Source organism: Spodoptera frugiperda, chromosome 14 (assembly GCF_023101765.2).
Source record: "Spodoptera frugiperda isolate SF20-4 chromosome 14, AGI-APGP_CSIRO_Sfru_2.0, whole genome shotgun sequence".
NCBI lineage: Eukaryota > Metazoa > Arthropoda > Insecta > Lepidoptera > Noctuidae > Spodoptera > Spodoptera frugiperda.
In genome coordinates, this window is record NC_064225.1 from 8,558,317 (window position 1) to 8,578,491 (window position 20,175).

At 38.0% G+C, this 20,175-nt stretch overlaps 3 protein-coding genes across 6 annotated transcripts in view; 1 reads left to right on the forward strand and 2 right to left on the reverse strand.

Annotated features, from left to right (window-relative positions):
* LOC118279065 (uncharacterized) overlaps nt 1–20,175 on the forward strand; it is a 595,270-nt gene that overhangs the window by 229,478 nt on the left and 345,617 nt on the right. The window lies entirely within an intron of this gene.
* Nucleotides 210–7,895, reverse strand: LOC118279351 (juvenile hormone epoxide hydrolase-like). Its single transcript, XM_035599020.2, has 8 exons — nt 7,735–7,895; nt 6,258–6,440; nt 5,226–5,453; nt 4,498–4,662; nt 2,712–2,858; nt 1,991–2,192; nt 1,008–1,242; nt 210–517 (listed from the first exon to the last, which is right to left on the reverse strand). Exons 2-8 carry the CDS (start codon nt 6,438–6,440, stop codon nt 289–291), a joined length of 1,389 nt encoding a protein of 462 aa, XP_035454913.2. The 5' UTR covers nt 7,735–7,895; the 3' UTR covers nt 210–288.
* Nucleotides 9,621–20,005, reverse strand: LOC118279322 (juvenile hormone epoxide hydrolase). Its single transcript, XM_035598988.2, has 8 exons — nt 19,864–20,005; nt 15,655–15,844; nt 13,513–13,740; nt 12,901–13,065; nt 12,144–12,329; nt 11,117–11,279; nt 10,413–10,647; nt 9,621–9,891 (listed from the first exon to the last, which is right to left on the reverse strand). Exons 2-8 carry the CDS (start codon nt 15,835–15,837, stop codon nt 9,663–9,665), a joined length of 1,389 nt encoding a protein of 462 aa, XP_035454881.2. The 5' UTR covers nt 15,838–15,844; nt 19,864–20,005; the 3' UTR covers nt 9,621–9,662.

Below are 20,175 nucleotides of genomic sequence, written 5' to 3' on the forward strand. Positions count from 1 at the left end.
TTTCAAGCTATGCTAACTTATATTGATGATCAGCATTCCGCGACACACGACACAATGACTGTCGCGTTGCTCTTCGAAAATTGAAATTATCGTAATATTTTGCTTTGAAATCCACATGAGCTCTTAATTAGGTACTTCTGATATCACATCTCAATCAATATGCAAGGTACATTAGTCAAAAGGCATTTTTGTAAAAAAAAAACTACTCGTTCACTCCAAAAGCACCCTTTATATTAAAAAAAAACACAACAATACTCTGTACAAAAATATTTCAACTCGCAACTAAAATTACAAATCAGTCTTGACATTCTTCTTGGCTATCTTCCTGAACTCTCCTATCGCTTTCAGGACATCTTCTGCGAAGACCTTGGGCAGCTCGAAGGCTAGGAAGTGCCCTCCATCATCGAGGACTGTCACTCCAACCAGGTTGCTGAACTTCAGCTTTATGAGGAAGGGTGGTTGGTAAGCCAGCTCATATTTTGCTTGAGTCACCCAAACTGGTGCTGTGGTTGGGATACTGCGGAGGAGAAAAGTGTTATTCAGGGTTTCCAGTTGAAGAGTTTCGTTGCTGTATTAAGACCCTATTTGAAATTGGAACTACAAGAATTCCTATACACTTCTAGAAGCGTAGAATTAGTATAGCATCCATAGCAATAATCGGGGGTTGACCTCAAAATACCGTGTGGTATAGGAAATCCAAGCAGTCGACCAATGAAACACGTTTTCCTAATTTATCGATATTGATAAACCCAATACAAGAACACTATTACAATATAAGTCTACATTAAATACCGAAATACCGAAAAAATCTCAGTAATACTTTGCCCAACCCAGGAATTGAACCCGAGACCCCTTGTCTGGTAATCGCAGTTGCAACCACTCGATGAGGCATGTATAATGTACTAAAACTTAAAATTAAAACAAAGAAAAATATTAAACAAATATTCCTTCCATTAGGCGTCAAAGGACCACAAAATAATTAAAATATTCTGCTTAAAACCACTTACTAATCAAGCTTCATCCCCATAACTTTGGAGTTGAAGTTCTCGGAATATAGCCTCATGGAGGAGGTGATGGAGCCGGGAGCCCAGTAGAACATCAGGTTGTCCAGCAGCTGGTCCTTCGAGAAACGGAAGGCAAGACCTCCATCAGGCTGCTCACGGTGGTCTGGTCGAGTCCACGTGGAGAACTTCTCCAGGATGTATGCTAGAAGACCGGCTGGTGAGTCGGAGAGACCGACACCTGGAGGTAGACAGTTAGAATTGATTAGCTTTGGTTTACGTCAACGTCACGCCTTTTATCCCTGAAGGGGTAGGCAGAGGTGTACGTTACATCGTACACCCACTTTTCACCATTTGTGTTATAAGTCTCATGTAATAAGAGGTGAGCCTATTGTCATATATTGGGGACAATTCCAGTAATACTTTGCCCGACTCGGAAATCGAACCTGATACCTCTTGTCCGGCAGTCTTACTTGCGACCACTCGAATAACGAGGCAATCAGTTTATATCATTATCATCCTGAGATGATGATTACTTCGAGGTTATCCTGGTTGCACGCTTCCTTTCCTCCACTTGGCACAACTTTTTCCTTACATGCCTTAAATCAATTAATGTATGTGAGAGACGAGAGAATAAATGTGCGAGAGCCATGCTTCGGCAGGAATGGGCCGCCTCGACCGGAATGATACCACGGCCTTACAAAAACCGATGTGAAACAACGCTTGCGTTGTGTTTCGTCCTATGAGTGAGGTTGCCGAACGCCCAATAACCCCCTCCCTCCCTCAATCTCCCCAACTCCCATCAATCCTTAAATTCCTAACCCCCAAAACGCAACGCACTTGTGACGCCTCTGGTGTTTCGAACGTCCATGGGCGGCGGCGATTGCTTACCATCAGGTGATCCATCTGCTCGTTTACCGGCTTATATCATAACAAAAAACTTAATTTACAGGTTGTTTAAATTATACTGATTATTTCAATCAGCTTACCAACAGTATCAGGCTTGCTGGATTGAATATGCATGTAACCAGACTCCTCAAGGAGATGTGAGAACCTCTTGTTCAGCGGATACATCCTGTCAGCGAGATGTTCCTCCACCACCAGAGGAGGGTATACAGAACCGATCAGTTCCATGAGGGTGGCTACAGGAGTCATCGTCATTGCAAAGTTCGTGTGGAAACCTAGGATGTCCTGAAAATAAAGCAAGCAAGTTTTAAAAATCTGGTTCTTTAAAGTGCTGGGGGCAACACATCAAAGTAAGGTACTTTTATCTCTGTAATTTTTTTGATGTTTGAAATCATCTCATATATAAAATTTCCATGTCATAGTGTTTCAGTTACCGTACTCGTCCAAAACGGTTTTACAGATTTTTACCAAACTTTATATTTGCGGCAGTAGCAGCGTGACAATCGCCGCGTCGTGTGTCGCGAAATGTTGCTCATGAATATGAGCCTCTAGCATGGCTAGAAACTAGTCGAGTTCCTCGTCAAAACAGTACGTGAGTAAACATAATAATTAATTTAGTATGTCTCACGAAAGTTACAATAAAATCTTAATAAATAAAGTATTAAAATCGATTTAAAATAATTTTGACAATGCTGTTCTGTTTGCATTTTAAATACAATAATTTTTTTCTTTTGAATTTAGACAATGATTGTATTGTGGAATTGAATTACTATTTAATTCAGGGTTTAGTTGGGCCAAACTTACCTCAGGGAAGAGAGTAGCCAAGTTACTACCGATCATACTGCCCCAGTCACCGCCCTGCACGTAGAACTTCTTGTATCCGAGTCTGCTCATCAGGTTCTTCATCACTACTGCCATTTGTGGGGCTCCCAGGCCGGGACGAACTGCAGCCTGCGATGAAAAATTGAATTTATAAATAAAGCTAGGCTAGTTCCTCTTAAACTAACTATATTGAGAGAACACACTGAAATAAAATAATTTAAGAAACACACTAGTTCTGGCCAAATTGTAACTATGAAAAGATTTTTTGGTCCTTAGAGTCGGACGAAATTTTTGACGATAGAGATCTTCGTGTAAACCTAAAATCAACCTGAAATTTAATTGATAAGTTGGAATTTTCGAATTCTAAGATGAAACCTGAAGCTTCATATCTTCGAAATTATTTAAAACAGCAAATCATTTTGGCAGAATAAATTCATACTATTTTAAGAATAAATTATAGCACATAACCCCACTCATTACATTAAAACAATAAACAGAGACTACTATAAATATTGTCCCACTGCGGGTCAAAATCCTTTTATCAGTCAGATGCAAAAGGGGACAGATAATGAGCGCTAAAATTGACATTAAACACAAGTTTGCAGTACTGTTGTTTTAAAAGTCCTTTCAGAAAGTTTTTGGTCCTTTTGCCTAAACTGCCTTGAAGGCTTGAAAAATGAGAAAAAAGCGGTTTCGAGAAAAATGCGAACTTTTAACACTGGACGAACTTTTATTTTAATTATTTTGTATGGTACATATTTTTATAGCTACGACGAATAAATGACATCAAAAATGGTGTTAACAAAAACAAATGTGAATTTAGTTTATTAGGTTTTAATTTAATCGGATTTTTTAAGACCTTGGTAGTCTTTTCATGCAATAAGTTGCACATGTGCAGACTAGTGCAGAGTAAGTTAGTCTTACACTCTCAATTGAGTGGTATTTTAAGTTAAGATGTCGAATGAGGATAATAATAGGTACAGTTTAAAAGAACAATTATAATAATCTACTAAGTTTTCCTCATAGACCGATGATTTATGAAGAAACATCACGCAAGGTTTGACTGTACAAGGCCTTCGTATAAGTTTTTTTTCGAAAATGCTTAATACGAGTAAGTTCAAACCTATGTCATGGTCCTTATGGCATAACCTAACATTGGTGTTTGTTACATCTAAAACACATCTGAATATAAGTAAATAAACACACAGACGTGATTTATTTATTGAGATTCATTGTCAATAAGCAATAAGTTCAAACAGGTATTGAATTAATACTACACAAGAATAATAATAAAACATTTTTTATCTAAACTTGGAATTTGTTTTTCGGTTGCCATGTCATGATTTGTTGACATTTTGACATTTTGTCAACAAATCATGACATGGCAAGATATTTAGACATATATAATTATGTACATATATTATCTGTAAGCACATCACTTCGTGTGTAAGATTATAATTTTTGTTAAGTCATTATGATGTGATTTTTTTTCTCATACAACACATACATAGCCTGTTAATAATAGAACTGTCGAATCAGTATTATTAAGAAGTTTGACATCGCATTGGAATATTAAATTTTCTGGAAATACATAAAATGTGTTGTATAATTACTTCTTTATGATGTCTGAGGTACGAAATTTCTTCACTATTGTAATCTCTACCACTACCTCCCTTAAAGCCGTAGCAAATACTTTTAGAACACCTCATACGAGTATTGGACATTTTGTAGCTGATATGATGATGATGATGATGAGGCAAAAACTTACATCGGAGAATCCATAGCCAGGTAGACTTGGAACAATGACTTCGACAGCGAAGTCACGGTCCTTGCTGACTGCCGTGATGAGAGGAATAGCCTCGTAGAACTCCCTGACAGAGCCTGGCCATCCGTGGAGGAGTAGCATTGGTACCACTTCCACTCCTGCAGGTACCTGAGAATAAAGAAGAGAGTTGTTTCGAGTTCAGTTTTGCAAATATTGTCCCATATTAGGATTTTCTCCTGGAACCTGGTCGTGTTCTCAAAAATGGAATGTCATATACATAAGTATAGGTATACTAGATCCAGAACAACTCTTATTGTTTTGACTTGAAAGAATTTGACTTTATTTTTGCAAAAGAGAAGATTTTCATTAATACTTTGACTGCCAACAAAAATCTGTTGAAGGTAAATCTTTCGCTAACACCGGTCAGTTTTGCCCCCTCTGGCGTTTAATGTGTTAAAAAGGCTAAAACCTACTTCATACCAAAGTACATACAAAAGTATTTGAAATGGATATTATCGATTATAATATGAACAACACAACGTCATATTAAGACGTGACCCATAAAATTATTATTATTGAAAAAATATGAAACTAAACTCCAAAGTAAACATGTTTAAGGGGCATTAAAATTTGTTCTCCTACTTGTAAATATTTCTAGTTCTGTCAGAAAAAGAAATATAGACCAGGTTTAAAACATATTACATAAGGACCAAAAACTCTGCATTTCTTACCTTCGGTGTAACCCTGATGAAGTGGATATCAAGACCCTGGATATTGGTTTTGAACTGAGGATACTGGTTGAGGAAGGTCTCTCTCTCCTTGAACTTGTAATCGTTAGCCCAGTACTTCAGCCAACCATCGAGCTGAGCAGTGTTGAAGCCGTACTGGAATGCCACACCCTCTAGCGGAGCAGTGAAAGACCGAGAACGCTTGAGACGGTCTTTTAAGTCTTTTACAATCTGGAATTGTATAAAAGTGTTAGTTTTAATGCTGCGGAGTACCTAGCGGGTTTACTGGGGCTCCGGCTCGAAAAGCAGAAGTAGGAATAGGGTGGTTTATAGTCAGTTTTTAGTCTGACACCTCCTCTCACCTCGCCTAAGGCGGGAGAAGTAACGCATGATTTTCTCCTTTAAAAAATGTGGATTAAATTAGCATAATTTTAAAACAAACACATGAAACAATAGAGGTATCACAAATTCATTGCGGACTTAAAGGTTTCTTTATTATAATTTTGTATTTAAAAGACCATTTATTCTTAGCAGTCCAAGCTACTGCATAGTTATTTTTGGAGTGGACTAACCGCCACTAGATACATGATACTCTCAGTGCGGCCACGTATTGACGCTGATCGTTGTAATTGACCCCTGCATAAGGTGTCGCGTGTGAGATACATATATATATACGTTATGTCATGATCATTATTAGATCTATACTAGAATTATCAAAAGACTGTCTCGTTGGTCGAGTGGTCGCAAGTGCGACTGCCGGACAATAGGGTCTTGGATTCCCGGGTGGAACAAAGTATTGCTGGACTTCTTTTGGTTTTCCGAAAATTTCTCAGTAGTAGCACGGAGTCTGGAATTGTGCCCAGTATATGGCAATAGGCTCACCTCCTATTACATAGGACTTATAACACAAATGGTGAAAAGTGGGTGTATATTGTATAATGGCGTTACTGCTGTAATGCGCACCTCTGCCTACCCATTAGGGGATCAAAGGCGTGACGTTGCTATCAAGAGAAACGATTGTATAGCATCACTTACAGTGTCTCCAAAGGCAATTTTGAATGGTTTTATACTAGTGTCAGGTTTTTCTTTCAGCTTCTCTGGGCCCCACCACTCGTTCATGTCTAGTTCGGGTAATGGAGGTGGTCCTTTTAGGAATAAGAAGTACACTGGCATTATAGCCAACGCCAGGATAGGCGCAATAAACAACAGGCGCGCCATCTGCAATGAGAAAATAGTAATTAACTTGGGGAAAATTGTAATGCGCAGTAATGTTGATAGGAAATTAGGAAAAAAGATACTCGCGGCGTGATAAAATACATCTGTCTCCTCCTTCTCTTTCTGTAAATATCTCTAGAGTTGAATAAAGGACTGCTACATACTTAAAAATTTATCGAGTGAATGAACCACAATTATAGCGCCAAACGCGCTCTCGTTTCGTTTACGTTCAACGTAAAGCAAACTCGTACTAATGGTACATATATTGCCTTAAATCAATTTGGTCCTTTTGAACTGCGATATCCAATCTGCTTGCAAAGCGTGGACAGATTCACAAACACATTCTTCTTGTACAGGAGGCCCTTAGGCTAGCAGTGACTGATGATCATGATGAAATATGACCAAGGCCAGATACATAAGCTTTTTTAATAAATTATCTTCTTTGAAATAATACTCTGTCGTCATTATTATAAAATATTGAACCAACCAAGTTTGGTGGTTCAACAAAAACTATAGCTAGACTTAAGAACAAAAAATAAATAACAATAATAGGCATTTGTTATCCGCAATAATGGATCTTACGCTATTGTATGAAGGTATATTATTGTTTGCTGTACTAATGTTGCTAAGTGGAATTTTAACATCTTACCTTGGCCGTGACCAGCGGTGTTTGACCTTGCATTACATTGATTATGCAGTAACCAAACAGCTTCATATCAAACTGACGTGTACTTTATGATAAGCAATGTATGACACATTTTTCAATAACACCTATTTTTTTGGTACACCGAAACAGATTTTGAGTAAGTTGTTATTTTAAAAACAAAAGACGGTGCAATTGTTGAATATACTCTAAGAATAAATTCACTTCAATAACAGGAAAATCTTGTAAATAAATACGTATACAGTTATACTATAAAACAACATTAAATATACGTCTTGGTCCTTTCGTTTGAATTTAATGCCCAAAGGACCAGTTGCGCCAAATTGCTGTGGTACGTAATATACATTCATGGTCATTCATTGAAGCTGTACTTATAGATACATTATTAGGCTCAATATCGATTTATTTTAAAAACCTATAATACCCTAGTATCTATAGGTATTAAACATCTCTCCCTATCTTTATAGGTTAGGCCTAAAACACCAAAGTCATAACCAAATGGGCACAATTACAACTCAAAATAAATATTATTAAACACATAAAAAATTCACACACACCTATAAACTTTTATCCTATAGTTACACAAAGATAAAATAGCATGTATTTAATAGATAAAGAGATATTATCACTTACATTTTTGTCAAGGTAAATAAATACGGGACTGGTGCGAAGTCGACACGGCTACTTGGGGCAGCACGGTCTCGAGAACTGCCTGCCTGATTGCCGGCCGGCTTCGACCAGCCATGAATTATCAAAACAAATTATTTATCATTACGCAACTCTTCATAATCTATAGTTTTTACATTTCTATATTTCTGTGTGTTTCGATCGATTTGAGGTGTGAATGTTTGTTACTCCAGAATGGCTGGATGGGTTTAAATGACATTTTGGCGAAGAGATAGATTAGAGTGTAAAATATAATAATATAAGACAACTAGCAAACCCGGCGAACTCCGTTTCGCCAGCAATGTTATCCTCCTGTTCTCTTGAAATTTTTCCTTTCACCTCGAGAAGCTCAAGATCTTTCACCGGCGTTCCGGCTAAAAACAGGAGTAGGAACGGGGTGGTTTTTAGTCAGTATGAGTCCGAAACTCCCTTTCACCTCCCCCAAGGCGGAAGAAGTCATTGGATGATTGATGATTTTCCCCACTCAAAAAAAGACGGGACGGTTCAGATGTATCTATGAATGATATTAGCTTCGTGGCTTTAAATTTTCAAAGGGTTAAGTTAGATTAGTATAAATTTTACACATTCCGTGTAATATCCACCTTTTAAGTTAAGTTATGAGTCATGAGAGAAATTATTGTCAGCAGAATTTTCCATAGGCAGTTGACGAACTGTAAAATGTTCTTCTAAATAAAGTTTTAATAGGTAATTAACAGATTAACAATGATAACGAGGTGTGTGAATGTTTATTTCTGTTGTCAAGTACTACATTCGGTGAGACGGATTATACCTAGTTGACGTTTTATAATTACCTAATTATGATTATTTTATTAATACCTATCATTTTAGGTATGTTATCACATTTGTTAGGTAAATGTTACGTGATTCTGTACCGAATTGAAATGTATTTTTACACAAAATGAATTGTGATGATTATAAAAGTTATTTAAATCCATGAAAGTAGAGAATATTGGAGGCCACTTTTGGAAAACGTATGTGTATCTCTTAGAAACCAGGTGCAAAGCCGCGACTAGTGTTCGGCACTATATCCAGGTGCATGAATGTGATAGAAGCTATAGAAGTCTATAAGGATTAAAGTAGGTGCCTCTCTGTGGTTTCTTACCCGCACTCGCACCCACCTGCTTGAATATGCAAGTCGGGTATAAATTCTAAACTGCATTCTGTCGTAGGGCTTTACAATTCTTTGTCATCATTTTCACATCTAATTCTTCCAATGATTTCTAGATGCTTGCAGCAAGCTTTAAAGTAACTAAGCAGCTAAGTAAACGGGATTCTTTAAATAGGTCAACGAAAGACTCGACTAAGATTCTAAGCCGTTTACGAACAGGTTCGTTATAATAATTGAAACTGGTATTTAAACGCCTCGTTGAAGCTGTCGCAAGGTTAGGAGGGGACTTATACAAAGACTATTCATACTGTTGATGGCAGCACATCGAGCTACCCTAATTTTAATACAGTTTGAACTTTATTTTATTGTGTTAAGGTCGTCTTTTGTTTTGTAGGTACATATTGTCCCGTGTTTGAGGGTAAAGAAAGGGTCTTTGTTGAATGTTCTGGACTTTGCTTTCGTTGCTTCGTCAATCAATTTTAAGGATTATCTTCAGCCATTTTGGACTTTACGTCAAAACAATAAAGTTGTAAATCTACGAAACATTAGTAAATCTTCAGGAATAGATCGTACTCTTTTTTAAAAGGCCAGCAACGCTATATTACTCCTCTGGTGTTGCGGGTGTCCATGGGCGGCGCTGATGGCTTACCAACAGGTGACTCGTTTGCCACCTATTCCATAAAAAAGACATTGGGCTACAAAACAGCAAGAAATAAAACACAACTTTAGAAAACCATAAAAACGTTAATATATTCCTAACCAATGTCTACAACTCAGTCTTCTTGTTTGTCTGATGCCATTCCTTGAACGCCTTCACCGCTTTGAACACGTCTGCAGCGAAGACCTGAGGCAGCTCAAAGGCTAGGAAGTGGCCACCATCATCCAACACTGTGGTGCCGACCAGGTTCGTGAACTTCGCGCCCAGAACACTCGGCGGCTGGTACATCAATTCTTCTTTAGCTTGGAGACCCCATGTCGGTACTGCTGTTGGGATCCTGTTAAAAGTGGTTTAGATGTAAGTGTTTTTGCTTAAATAGTGTATTGGAAATTAAATTCCGTATTTGTTGGTTCAAAATCTTTTCAATGTAGGTAACGTCTCGCTTTTAATCTCCGAAGGGGTAGGCAGAGGTGTACCTGCCCATTATCTGCATATTTGGATTGTCATCAGCCACGTTGGTCGAGTGGTCGCAAGTGCGATTGAAGGGCAAGGGGTTCGATTCCCGGGTTAGGCAAAGTATTACTACTTACCTTTTCGGATTTTCGAAAATTTCTCAGTCTGGAATTGTGCCCAGTATATGGCAATAGACTCACCTCCTATTACATGGGACTTATAACACAAATGGTGTAAAGCGGGTGTACATTGTACAGTCTTTAAAATTAACGTGAACAGATAGAAACAAAACACTTTAACTAGTATAAAAACCTGAAATTGGCTATTTTTTTTAAACCAGATCAAGAAGAAGAACATATTAAATTCTATTAAGTTCATGACGAGCAAAAATAAAAAAAAACTCACTGATCCAAATTCAAAGACATAATTTTGTAGGAGAAGTTCTCAGCGTAGAACCTCATGGAAGTGGTGATGGAGTTGGTAGACCAGTAGATCATGAGGTTGTCGATGAGCTGGTCTTTCGTGAACCTGTTGCCGAGACCACCGTCAGCCAAGAGCTTGTACTCCTTCTTGGTCCACGTGGAGAACTTCTCAAGGATGTAGGCCAGTAGACCAGCTGGAGAATCTGTTAGAGGTACACCTGCGGGAGAAGATGGGGTTGATTATATGGTAGCTATTATGTGATGTGACAGCAGAGTAGAATACGTTTGCCACCACGTCTATTCTCACAGGTGTTACCGAAGTCAACTAAACATCAGGAATCAGGTAAAGGTATTTGATAAATCTGATCACGTTAAACTGCGGTCTCCAACCTATTTGCCTAGCGGTCCGGAGCCTCGGATTACCTAGCGGGGTTTCGGGGCTTAAAAAGCATGTGTAGGAACGAGGTGGTTTTTAGTCAGTAAGAGTCAGACACTCCCACTCACATCAACCAAGTTGGAAGAAGTCGTTGGATGATTTTGCCCACTCAAAAAAAAAAAAAAACCTTAAAATTATGGTAAACACATTTTTTGGAGAAAGTTTCCCTTAGTCCAGCCCACGGGCTGTTGATGATAAAGAGATTTGACATGATGTTATTGAAATATCTAAGGAAATAGATGTTTACTCACCAATAGTGTCAGGTTTGGTAGCCTGCAAGTGCATGTAGCCGAATTCCTCCAATATATAGGCGAAGAATGAGGACAGAGGGTACATCCTGCTCGCCAGGTGTTCTTCAACTATCAGGGATGGGAAGAAGGCACCCACGAAGGTCCTTAAGCGGGAGCATATGTGCTGAGGAGAATTGGAAAGTTTAGAAAAGAAGATATACATTTTTAACATTAAAACAACTAGTGGTCGAAATTCGACCATATAGGTACGATACGACATATCTATACTAATATTATAAAGCTGAAGAGTTTGTTTGTTTGATCGTTTGTTTGTTTGTTTGTTTGTTTGAACGCGCTAATCTCCGGAACTACTGGTCCGATTTGAATAATTCTTTTTGTGTTGAATAGTGCATTTATCGAGGAAGGTTATAGGCTATAAAACATCACGCTATGACCAATAGGAGCCATGCAGAGCGGGTGAAACCGCGCGGAAGTAGCTAGTAAACTATAAGTGTACCAAATTTTATGCTCCTACGTCGGCGCAATTTTCGTAAAAATTGGTCGAAAGTTTTTGCATCACGTATTAATATAACAATAACAATGGAAGCCATTTTGTGGTTTTATTGTAATTTTTGCCCCTATTGCCATGTACTAAAGTACAAAATTGTACTCTGTAGTTGCTACTGAAGACGCCAATGTCATCTTTATTGAACTGACAATACCATGACTGACTTTTATGATTACGTCTCGACCAACGGCGCATTCCAATAACCTACCCATAGGTAGATTTGCCTACCAGCGGTAGAATTTTGACACATTTTGTATGGAGCTTATATCAAAATTCTACCGCTGGTAGGCAAATCTACCGATCGGTAGGTTATTGGAATGCACCGTTAGTTAAAGATCGAAACGACAGCGCGTTCGGTGCTCTGATTGGCTGGCGCGAGCCAACCAATCAGAGCGCCGAACGCGCTGTCTTTTCAGTCTTTTTCACCGTAAAGCAAACTCGTAGTTCGTACTAAGGGTATAGATTTATAAGAAAGCTTACCTGAGAAACCAACATATTGGAATGGTGTCCAAGAATGTCTTCAGGGAAGAGAGTGGACATGGTGCTGACGATGCCGGCACCCCAGTCACCGCCTTGCACGTAGAACTTCTTGTGACCCAACCTGTTCATCAGGTTTCTGAAGATCACAGCCACTTGGGGCATGCCTAAACCAGGTCTTACGGCAGGCTGTGAAGAAATAAGTTGATTTAACGTTGAAAAATTAAGTAGATAGAACTAAGAGTAATAACACCCCTCTTTTTGCGTCGGTGGTTAAAAAGATTAAAGGGTTTCAAAATATGCTAAATAACAAGAGAATTATTTTTAGTATTATTTCTTCAAAGAAGCCCTTGCCTTAATTGACACCTGAAGGCGATTAAAACTTCTGGGTGAGAACCCAGATCCAGAACAAAAATACACGAAAAAGAAGAATTGCTGCATACAATCAATCAGCCACAACAGTGTGTCGCCCAGCTATTGCGTTAACCGGGCAGTGATCGCTCACCTGATGGTAAGCGATCGTCAGCCTCCATAGACACATGCAACACCAGAGGAGCCACATGTGCGTTGCCGGCCTTTTAAAAAGGAATACGTTCTTCTCTTGAAGGTACGTTCGCTTGTTATTTGAAGTCTTATCGGTATACCGCCGATGATTATTGATTCTAGTTTTGCAGGTGAGGAGTTTCGTGAGAAACACCTTATTGGGGCCTGCCAAACATCTATATGTTTATTCACACTTCTATGTTCCTTCTATACTTACGTCTGAAAATCCATATCCAGGGATACTGGGAACGATCAGCTCAAACACGAAGTTGTAGCCAGCTGTCTGACGGGTCAACATGGGGATAGCCTCGTAGAACTCCCGCACGGAGCCGGGCCATCCGTGGATCATGAGCAGAGGGAGCACTTCCACGTTCTTAGGAACCTGGACCGAAAGAAAATCATTGCAAAATCTAACATAAAATATATAGAATAGAGTGAGGTGTTACTTTGTATAGATGTACAAAGTAACACGCTTCACTAACAATACAATAAATTAGTTATCTTTCTGCTTCTAGATGTATTTAATAATATTGCGACAATATTCGAGCTGCAGGAGCCGCCGAGTCAACACCTTCTGAAGTTGCTCCGTGGAGGAGCGAAACATATGTCAAGTGTTTTGTTGCGTGTCGTGTGTGCGTTGATGTGTTGCACCTCATGCTGCGTGCATTTAATTGCGAACGGGAAGGTGGTGGCACACCGCATGTTAAAGTACATCTACAAGCGGATTGTATTGTTAGTGTTCTAATACAAACTTCTTTCAAAACCGTGTTGTGACAGAGTAATACACATCACTGGACTATTATACATCTTTTTAGTTTTCTCCACTTACCTCAGGCTTTACTCTGATGAAATGAATATCCAATCCTTGGATGTTAGTCTTGAAGTGAGGGAACTTATTAAGGAAGGCCTCTCGCTCACTGAAGTTGTATTTATCAGCCCAATAGCTGATCCAGCTTTCGATCTGTGCGGTGTTGAAGCCATATTCGAATCCAACGCCCTCTAGCGGCGGTCTGAATGCACGGTGGTTCTTTAGACGTAGTTTTAGGTCTTTTATCATCTGAAACAAAGTATTGCTCTTAGTGGAAGTGGAGTGATGAAACATCATCAACAGCCTATAAGTGGCCACTGCTGACCAAAGCCTCTTCTTGTACGGAGAAGGTTTGAGCATTAATCACCACGTTTGCTCAATGCGGGTTGGCGATTTCAAACTTAGACATTATAAGACCAGGTTTCCTCACGATGTTTTCCTTTACCGTTTGTTAGTGGTGTCTAAATAATAGAATGACAAAACCCTACAATGTATTAATAATTATGAGCCTGTGAAGCACACACTCTTTACAAGTTAGGAAAATGCATAACAATATTATGGATAAAAATAACACAAAGATAAAAATTTATCACAACAGTTGTTGCATGAGTACTGCCCCACTACTGATAAAAGAATTAAATGATTTTACTTGTCAATTTTTGCAAGAACATTAACATAATTTTGTTGGCATATTACAATAAAGTGGAGAAAAACATCGCGAGGTAACTTGAATTCAATTTTATGTTACAGCAAGACTGGTGATTAATGCTCATTCCTTCTCTGCGTAAGAAGAGGTTTTTACCCAGCATTTAAACAGTTAGAAGCTTAATTTTATATATTAATTTGTTAACTAAAAAATCACGCACGCTGCTCGTGATGAAGAGTCCCTCTGTGACTCCAAACTAGTAGAGCTTTTCTCTATTAATTTACGTAAGTAAACCGTGATTTTTAGTTAATTTAGTATGTCTCATGGCAGTTATTAATTTGTTATTCAATAATTTACAAGTACAAAAATAGAAGTAGAAGTACTAATAAATCAGCGTGATGCATTTTTTGACAGTCATGATGAGTATTGAAGATAAAAGATAATAACAGCGATGATGGAACGACCTTACCTACATTCGTTCAACAAATACGTATTTATGAAGATAAAAATAATTATTATTAAGTTGCTGTTTACGTGTGACGCTTAGATTTGAGCAAGTATTATGTCATTTAGATAAAATATCATAGTGAACTTCGTACTTGTATCGAATGCAAAATTTGTATTAACATTACTACTACATGAACTTATATTGTTTTTCGTTTGTTTCACATCACATCTTGGAATTGAAGGTTTGAAGGGGAGTAAGCATATTAAATCTTACACTCGCTTTTCGCTTAGTATGTTATGACTTCCATATAACGTTTTCAGTAAACGTAAAACAAACTCGTACAGTCTCGTCAGTAAAGTGGGGTGCTCGTTCCAAATTTTAGCTTCAAATGAAGAAGAACGAGGAAGAAACTACATTCGTTATTATCTATATATTAATACGTGAAGCAAAAACTTTGTAACAGTTTTTACGAAAATTGCGCGGACGTTGGAGCATAAAATTTGGTACACTTATAGTTTATGTGTAGGAGAATTGCGGAACGTTAATATTTTTCAAAAATAATGCTTATAAAGTACATTAAATCAATAAATAAAACATTACACACACATGCATAGTATCTGATCGTATTTGACAAAATGTCAAAATCGATAGACATTGCGATGGTATTCTCACGTCTCATATGAAAAGAGGTTTCTAATTGAAGGAGGTTTGGTTATTCATGATGCGCCGGAATATATTAATTTGAATTTTACAAAACTAATAGCAATTCGTTAAATACAAATTATCCTTGAACGTATGTTAAGTGGTATTGTAAATTAAATCGTATATGGTCGAATTTCGACCGCTAGGCGACCACTAGTTCTTTTAAAAATGTATGTTTGGTGGTGCATTATACCCAACACAATTTCAGATTCCATGTTATCTGATTATTGCTGAGAAAAATTTCAAAAAACTTGATGGTAAACTTTGCCCGACACGGAGATTTTCCTGATATCCCCTAAAGCGATTATTTGAACCACTTTTATCCTAAAATCACACCTTGTTCTTTATAAAAAAAAATCCATCTTACCTCCTCATCAAACTTGACTTTGAACGGCTTGATAGCAGTGTCCTGCTTGCCCACTAGTTCCTTGGGTCCCCACCACTCATTGTTGTCCATCTTTGGGATGGTCTTCGGGCAGCATCCCATGAAGTAGTACCATGCTGCCGCGCCCAGGGCGGCAACTAACACTACTTTTACTAAGAAACCCATTTTTTATCTGCAACAAAATGAACATTATAAGTCTTCATCAACATTTCATTTTTCTTTTTCTAAACTTTGTATATCTTTGCTACAGAGATAGGTAAATAATTAGGGTATTTTTCCAACAGATATCTGCTATGCTATGTTGATGTAAATGTATTTGGCTTCCACCAATCATTCTTCCATTGGTACACATAGCATAGCACTGGTGGAAACGGACTCAGCTTTGTTTTTATATGGAAATCAGCATGCGTGCTACAGATGTGTGCTATGGATGGCTTCTCTACTATCGATACATCGTATACTCGAGCTGCGCATCTTCCTCGCACAGCTACCTTATCAGTTGGTAAAATGTGTAGTGTTTCGTCGAACAGTTGCATGCTCTTACAATAGTTTTGAGTATAAAATAAATAACATTCTATACAGTTATACATTATAGCTGTCTATCATTTTCAAATATACAGTAACTTTGGCAACGTCTGACTCAGAAGCACTTTAGGTGTAACGGTAATAAATTCAATATTGAATAATTGTGACTGTGGCTTGGGAGCGGGCGCACGGCTCGCTGCACACCATTACGTAAGTAACGTCTTGTAGTCTGCAGTTGTTAGATAGACTAATCATATTATTATGAAGAGGATAGATTTCATCGTTTGGTTTTGAAATTAATAATAGACGAATTTTGAAAATTCTTTCACCATTGAAAATCTTAATTAACTAAGAACAACTACTTCTGCTGATAGACGTTATTAATATTATTATATTTGCTTTGACGTTCAAAAGTGCCTTCCTGGTCTATTTGAAATAAATAATTTTGACTTTGACTTTGAATTATTTCCATAAGACCGAGACCTAATAGAGAAAATCGGATTACAGCGCTCTCTAATACTACAGAACTGAGATCTCGCGATCTCCAATACGCCTATAAGAGTGCTCTTTTTATGTTATAAGTCGGCAATCGAGCATACGGATCACCTGATGGTAAGCAATCGTTGTCGCCTTTGGACACACGAAACACCAGAGACATCACAAGTGCGTTGCCGGCCTGTTGATCCGCGATTAGGAGGGATAATTGGGTAAACGAAAAGAAACAACGCAAGCGTTGCATTTTTTTGCGTTTTTCTTTTTTGTAGAAGTTCATACGCCAGGACTGTCACGAGTACGGGATGCTAAAAATGTTACGTAAATCAACAGCTTACCTAGATGATACACATCTGTATAGGTAGAGACAAAGTTCAGACGTTGAACTTTAGACTTTCAAGGTAAATCTAGATAATACTGTAGACCGACCTTTGAAACAAGTGCCTAACCACTTAATAAACTACTCATTATGACTATGCAATTACCGTGGAAAACTTATAAATGTATGTTTTAGAGCTGTATTAGCGGGGACACCATGGCAGTGCAACCAGCGCCACCGTGGTGTCTGTAAGTGTAAGTCACCAAACTGAACACCACACAGATACTCGAGTCGCTGCACTCTGCGACAATACCAAAATGGACCTTGAAGAGATAGCACTGGCGGCCGGAATGGCGGCTGATTGGGTGTGACACCATACCAGACCAGCGTAGATGCGCGACCAGTAACATTCTGTGCTGCAATCAGCTAGAAGATCTACTACATTAGGGATTGTAATACCTGTAGGACGCTGTTCCCCAAAATCCCAATAAGAGTAAGGTTAAAGTTACAGGGGACTGGAATCAGGTCGCTTCCAAACGACTGATCTGGAGACAATTGGGGGAGACCTAATATCAGCAGTGGATGTCTTGTAACTAAGATGATGATAGTCGATGACAAACCAAATATTGTATCCTTGCATTAGACGTCTATAAATACATCTGAATCGTAGGAAAAGATGTGGCAGTGACCTTTAATTTGGCCATTGTGACCGGACATTCGCAATCTTCCAGTGAAACGTCGCAAGCGACTGGACAATGTATCCCCCTTACCACACTGACGGACAGACTGACAGACTATTATTTATTTGTTTGTTTATTTGTGGATATTTCAAAAGTACCTTATTTACGGTTTAATTGGAATAAATTATTTGACTTCCGTAATTATAGGTAACTTAAGTTAGCTATTATGATATCAATTGTGATGAAAACTATATTTATGCAGATAGTGTTGTGTGGTGACTCCGTAGGTGGTTAGTAAACTGTGGCTTTTTTTAAGGGGGAATATAATTTAATTACTTCTCTCGCTTTAGAGGGAGTGTCAGACTCTTACTGACTAAAAACCACCCCGTTCCTACTCCTGCTTTTCGATCCGGAGCCCCGGTAAACCCGCTAGGTAGTCCGCAGTGGCTTAGAAACACGATATTTTACCCGTTCCTGGTTGCATAAAATAGTAACAATGGAGAAGTGTCTTTAAGATCGACATTAAGCGCAAAGTCAAAGGTTAGATTATACAAAAGTTTTGAGACTTAAAAAGCGATCTTATTGCAAAGTGATAAAGACGTAATTTGCTGAGTAACTTCAGATACAAGGATATTACATAATTACTTAATTGCCTTCGATGTTATAATGTCGACAGACAACCGGTAAAAGAAGATAAAAAGTTTTTTTTCTATGGAATGGGGGACAGATGGGGAGAACTGTTTACAACTGAAAGGTAAGGAATCATCCCCACACATAATCAAATTTACACCCGTAATAAGTACCAGAGGAGTCAAAGTCATTTATTCCAATTAGGTAGTTTTCTGGGTCAAAAATAAATTATTTTGACTTTTTAATACAATAGAATATCCCAATATAATCATACTTTCATTCATTAATTTGCCTGCTTACTAAATTTTTCAATTTTTCTTGGCATTTTTTGTGAAATAAGTATGCTATTTGACGCAAAAAATTATGACGTCATAATTTGAAATCTCCTTCAAATCTTCTCGTTCTCCTTCTATGAAGAAAGGTATCGTTTTTGACATTTCTATAAAAGTATTGAATTTGACTAGTTGGAAACTACCGTATTAAACCATATACTACGTACTTTTGAAACGTCAACAAAGAAAGAAATAAATAATAGTCTGTTAGTCTGTCCGTCAGTGAAGCTAGGTGTTCGTTCCAAAGTGTAGCTTCGAATGGAGAAGAACGAGCAAGAAATTCCATTAGTTACTCTTTTAAGATAATATGAATAAATGTAAATAACTTTTTTTCTAACCGTTTCAAACCAGTTTGGGAAGTAGCTATTTTAACATTCGCTTAGAATTAAAATTGTCTCTATACATTATCCCACGATTTTTTTCGTGGCTATGTCGTGGCTGCGTTATAAACATGCAAGTTCAATACACACGATACCCAGACCCGAAACAACATTTTGAGGATTACACAAAGATTTGTTCCGTGAGAGAATCGAAGCCGCTTCACATTGCACGGCAGCCAGTTGTCCAACCACCACACCAACCGTACAGTCAAGAATTTAAGTTAACAAAATGAAACAATACATACAGATGCTTATGATTAAAACTAAACTGTAATAATGGTGAAAGACTTTTATAAAATGAGTTCTGTAGTTTCAACGTCAACTCATTGTAAACAAACAAACAGTCTATTTTCTCTTTATATAAAGTTAGTATACTATCATTAGAACTTGAGACGGGATATTTACCATGTTTATTTATGTCTATGAGTATGAGCAAGCGCCATGATCACAGATAGTGCCGAAATATCGGAAACTGGTAAACATGGTAAATATCCCGTCTCAAGTTCTAATGATAGTGTTAGTGACCATATCAGTTTAAAAATTTATACCACACCATTACGTAGTGGTAGTAACAAGCACACAGCCTCAAGTAAAACGTTTCGAATACAATCCTACACTTAGATATTTACAAACACAATCATCAATCAGATTACTCGAACTCGAAAACATGATGACTAAATAGTTTTTACTTTACCCAGCAACAAGAAACTAGCAACAAAAAAACACAAGAAACTCAAATGTTTACTAAATGTTCTTCAAAACAGTTATTAATCACGTATTTTGCATCAATAATAAGTTATGTAAAGGTGTTAAAAGTATGAGTTGGTACTTACATAGACACGGGTGCGCACGAGCACGTTGCGCGGTGGACTCGAGCGCGGTAGGTAAGTGATCTGTCTGCGAAGTCATTATGACGTAATGTTATTTATTCGCTGGTCGCCGGCCGGCGCGCGATATCGAGCTGTGTTGCCAGTGCGCAGGTCATTTAACCTACCATTGTTGTGAGAATAAGTTGGAGTTATTATAATTGTAACTAGTAGTTATAATATTATGTAGTAGGCTTTAATACGAATTTGCTTTCATTGAAACGATTAACCGAGACGAAATAGCATTCAGTGCGGTAATTGTCCGAATGAACCCACCAA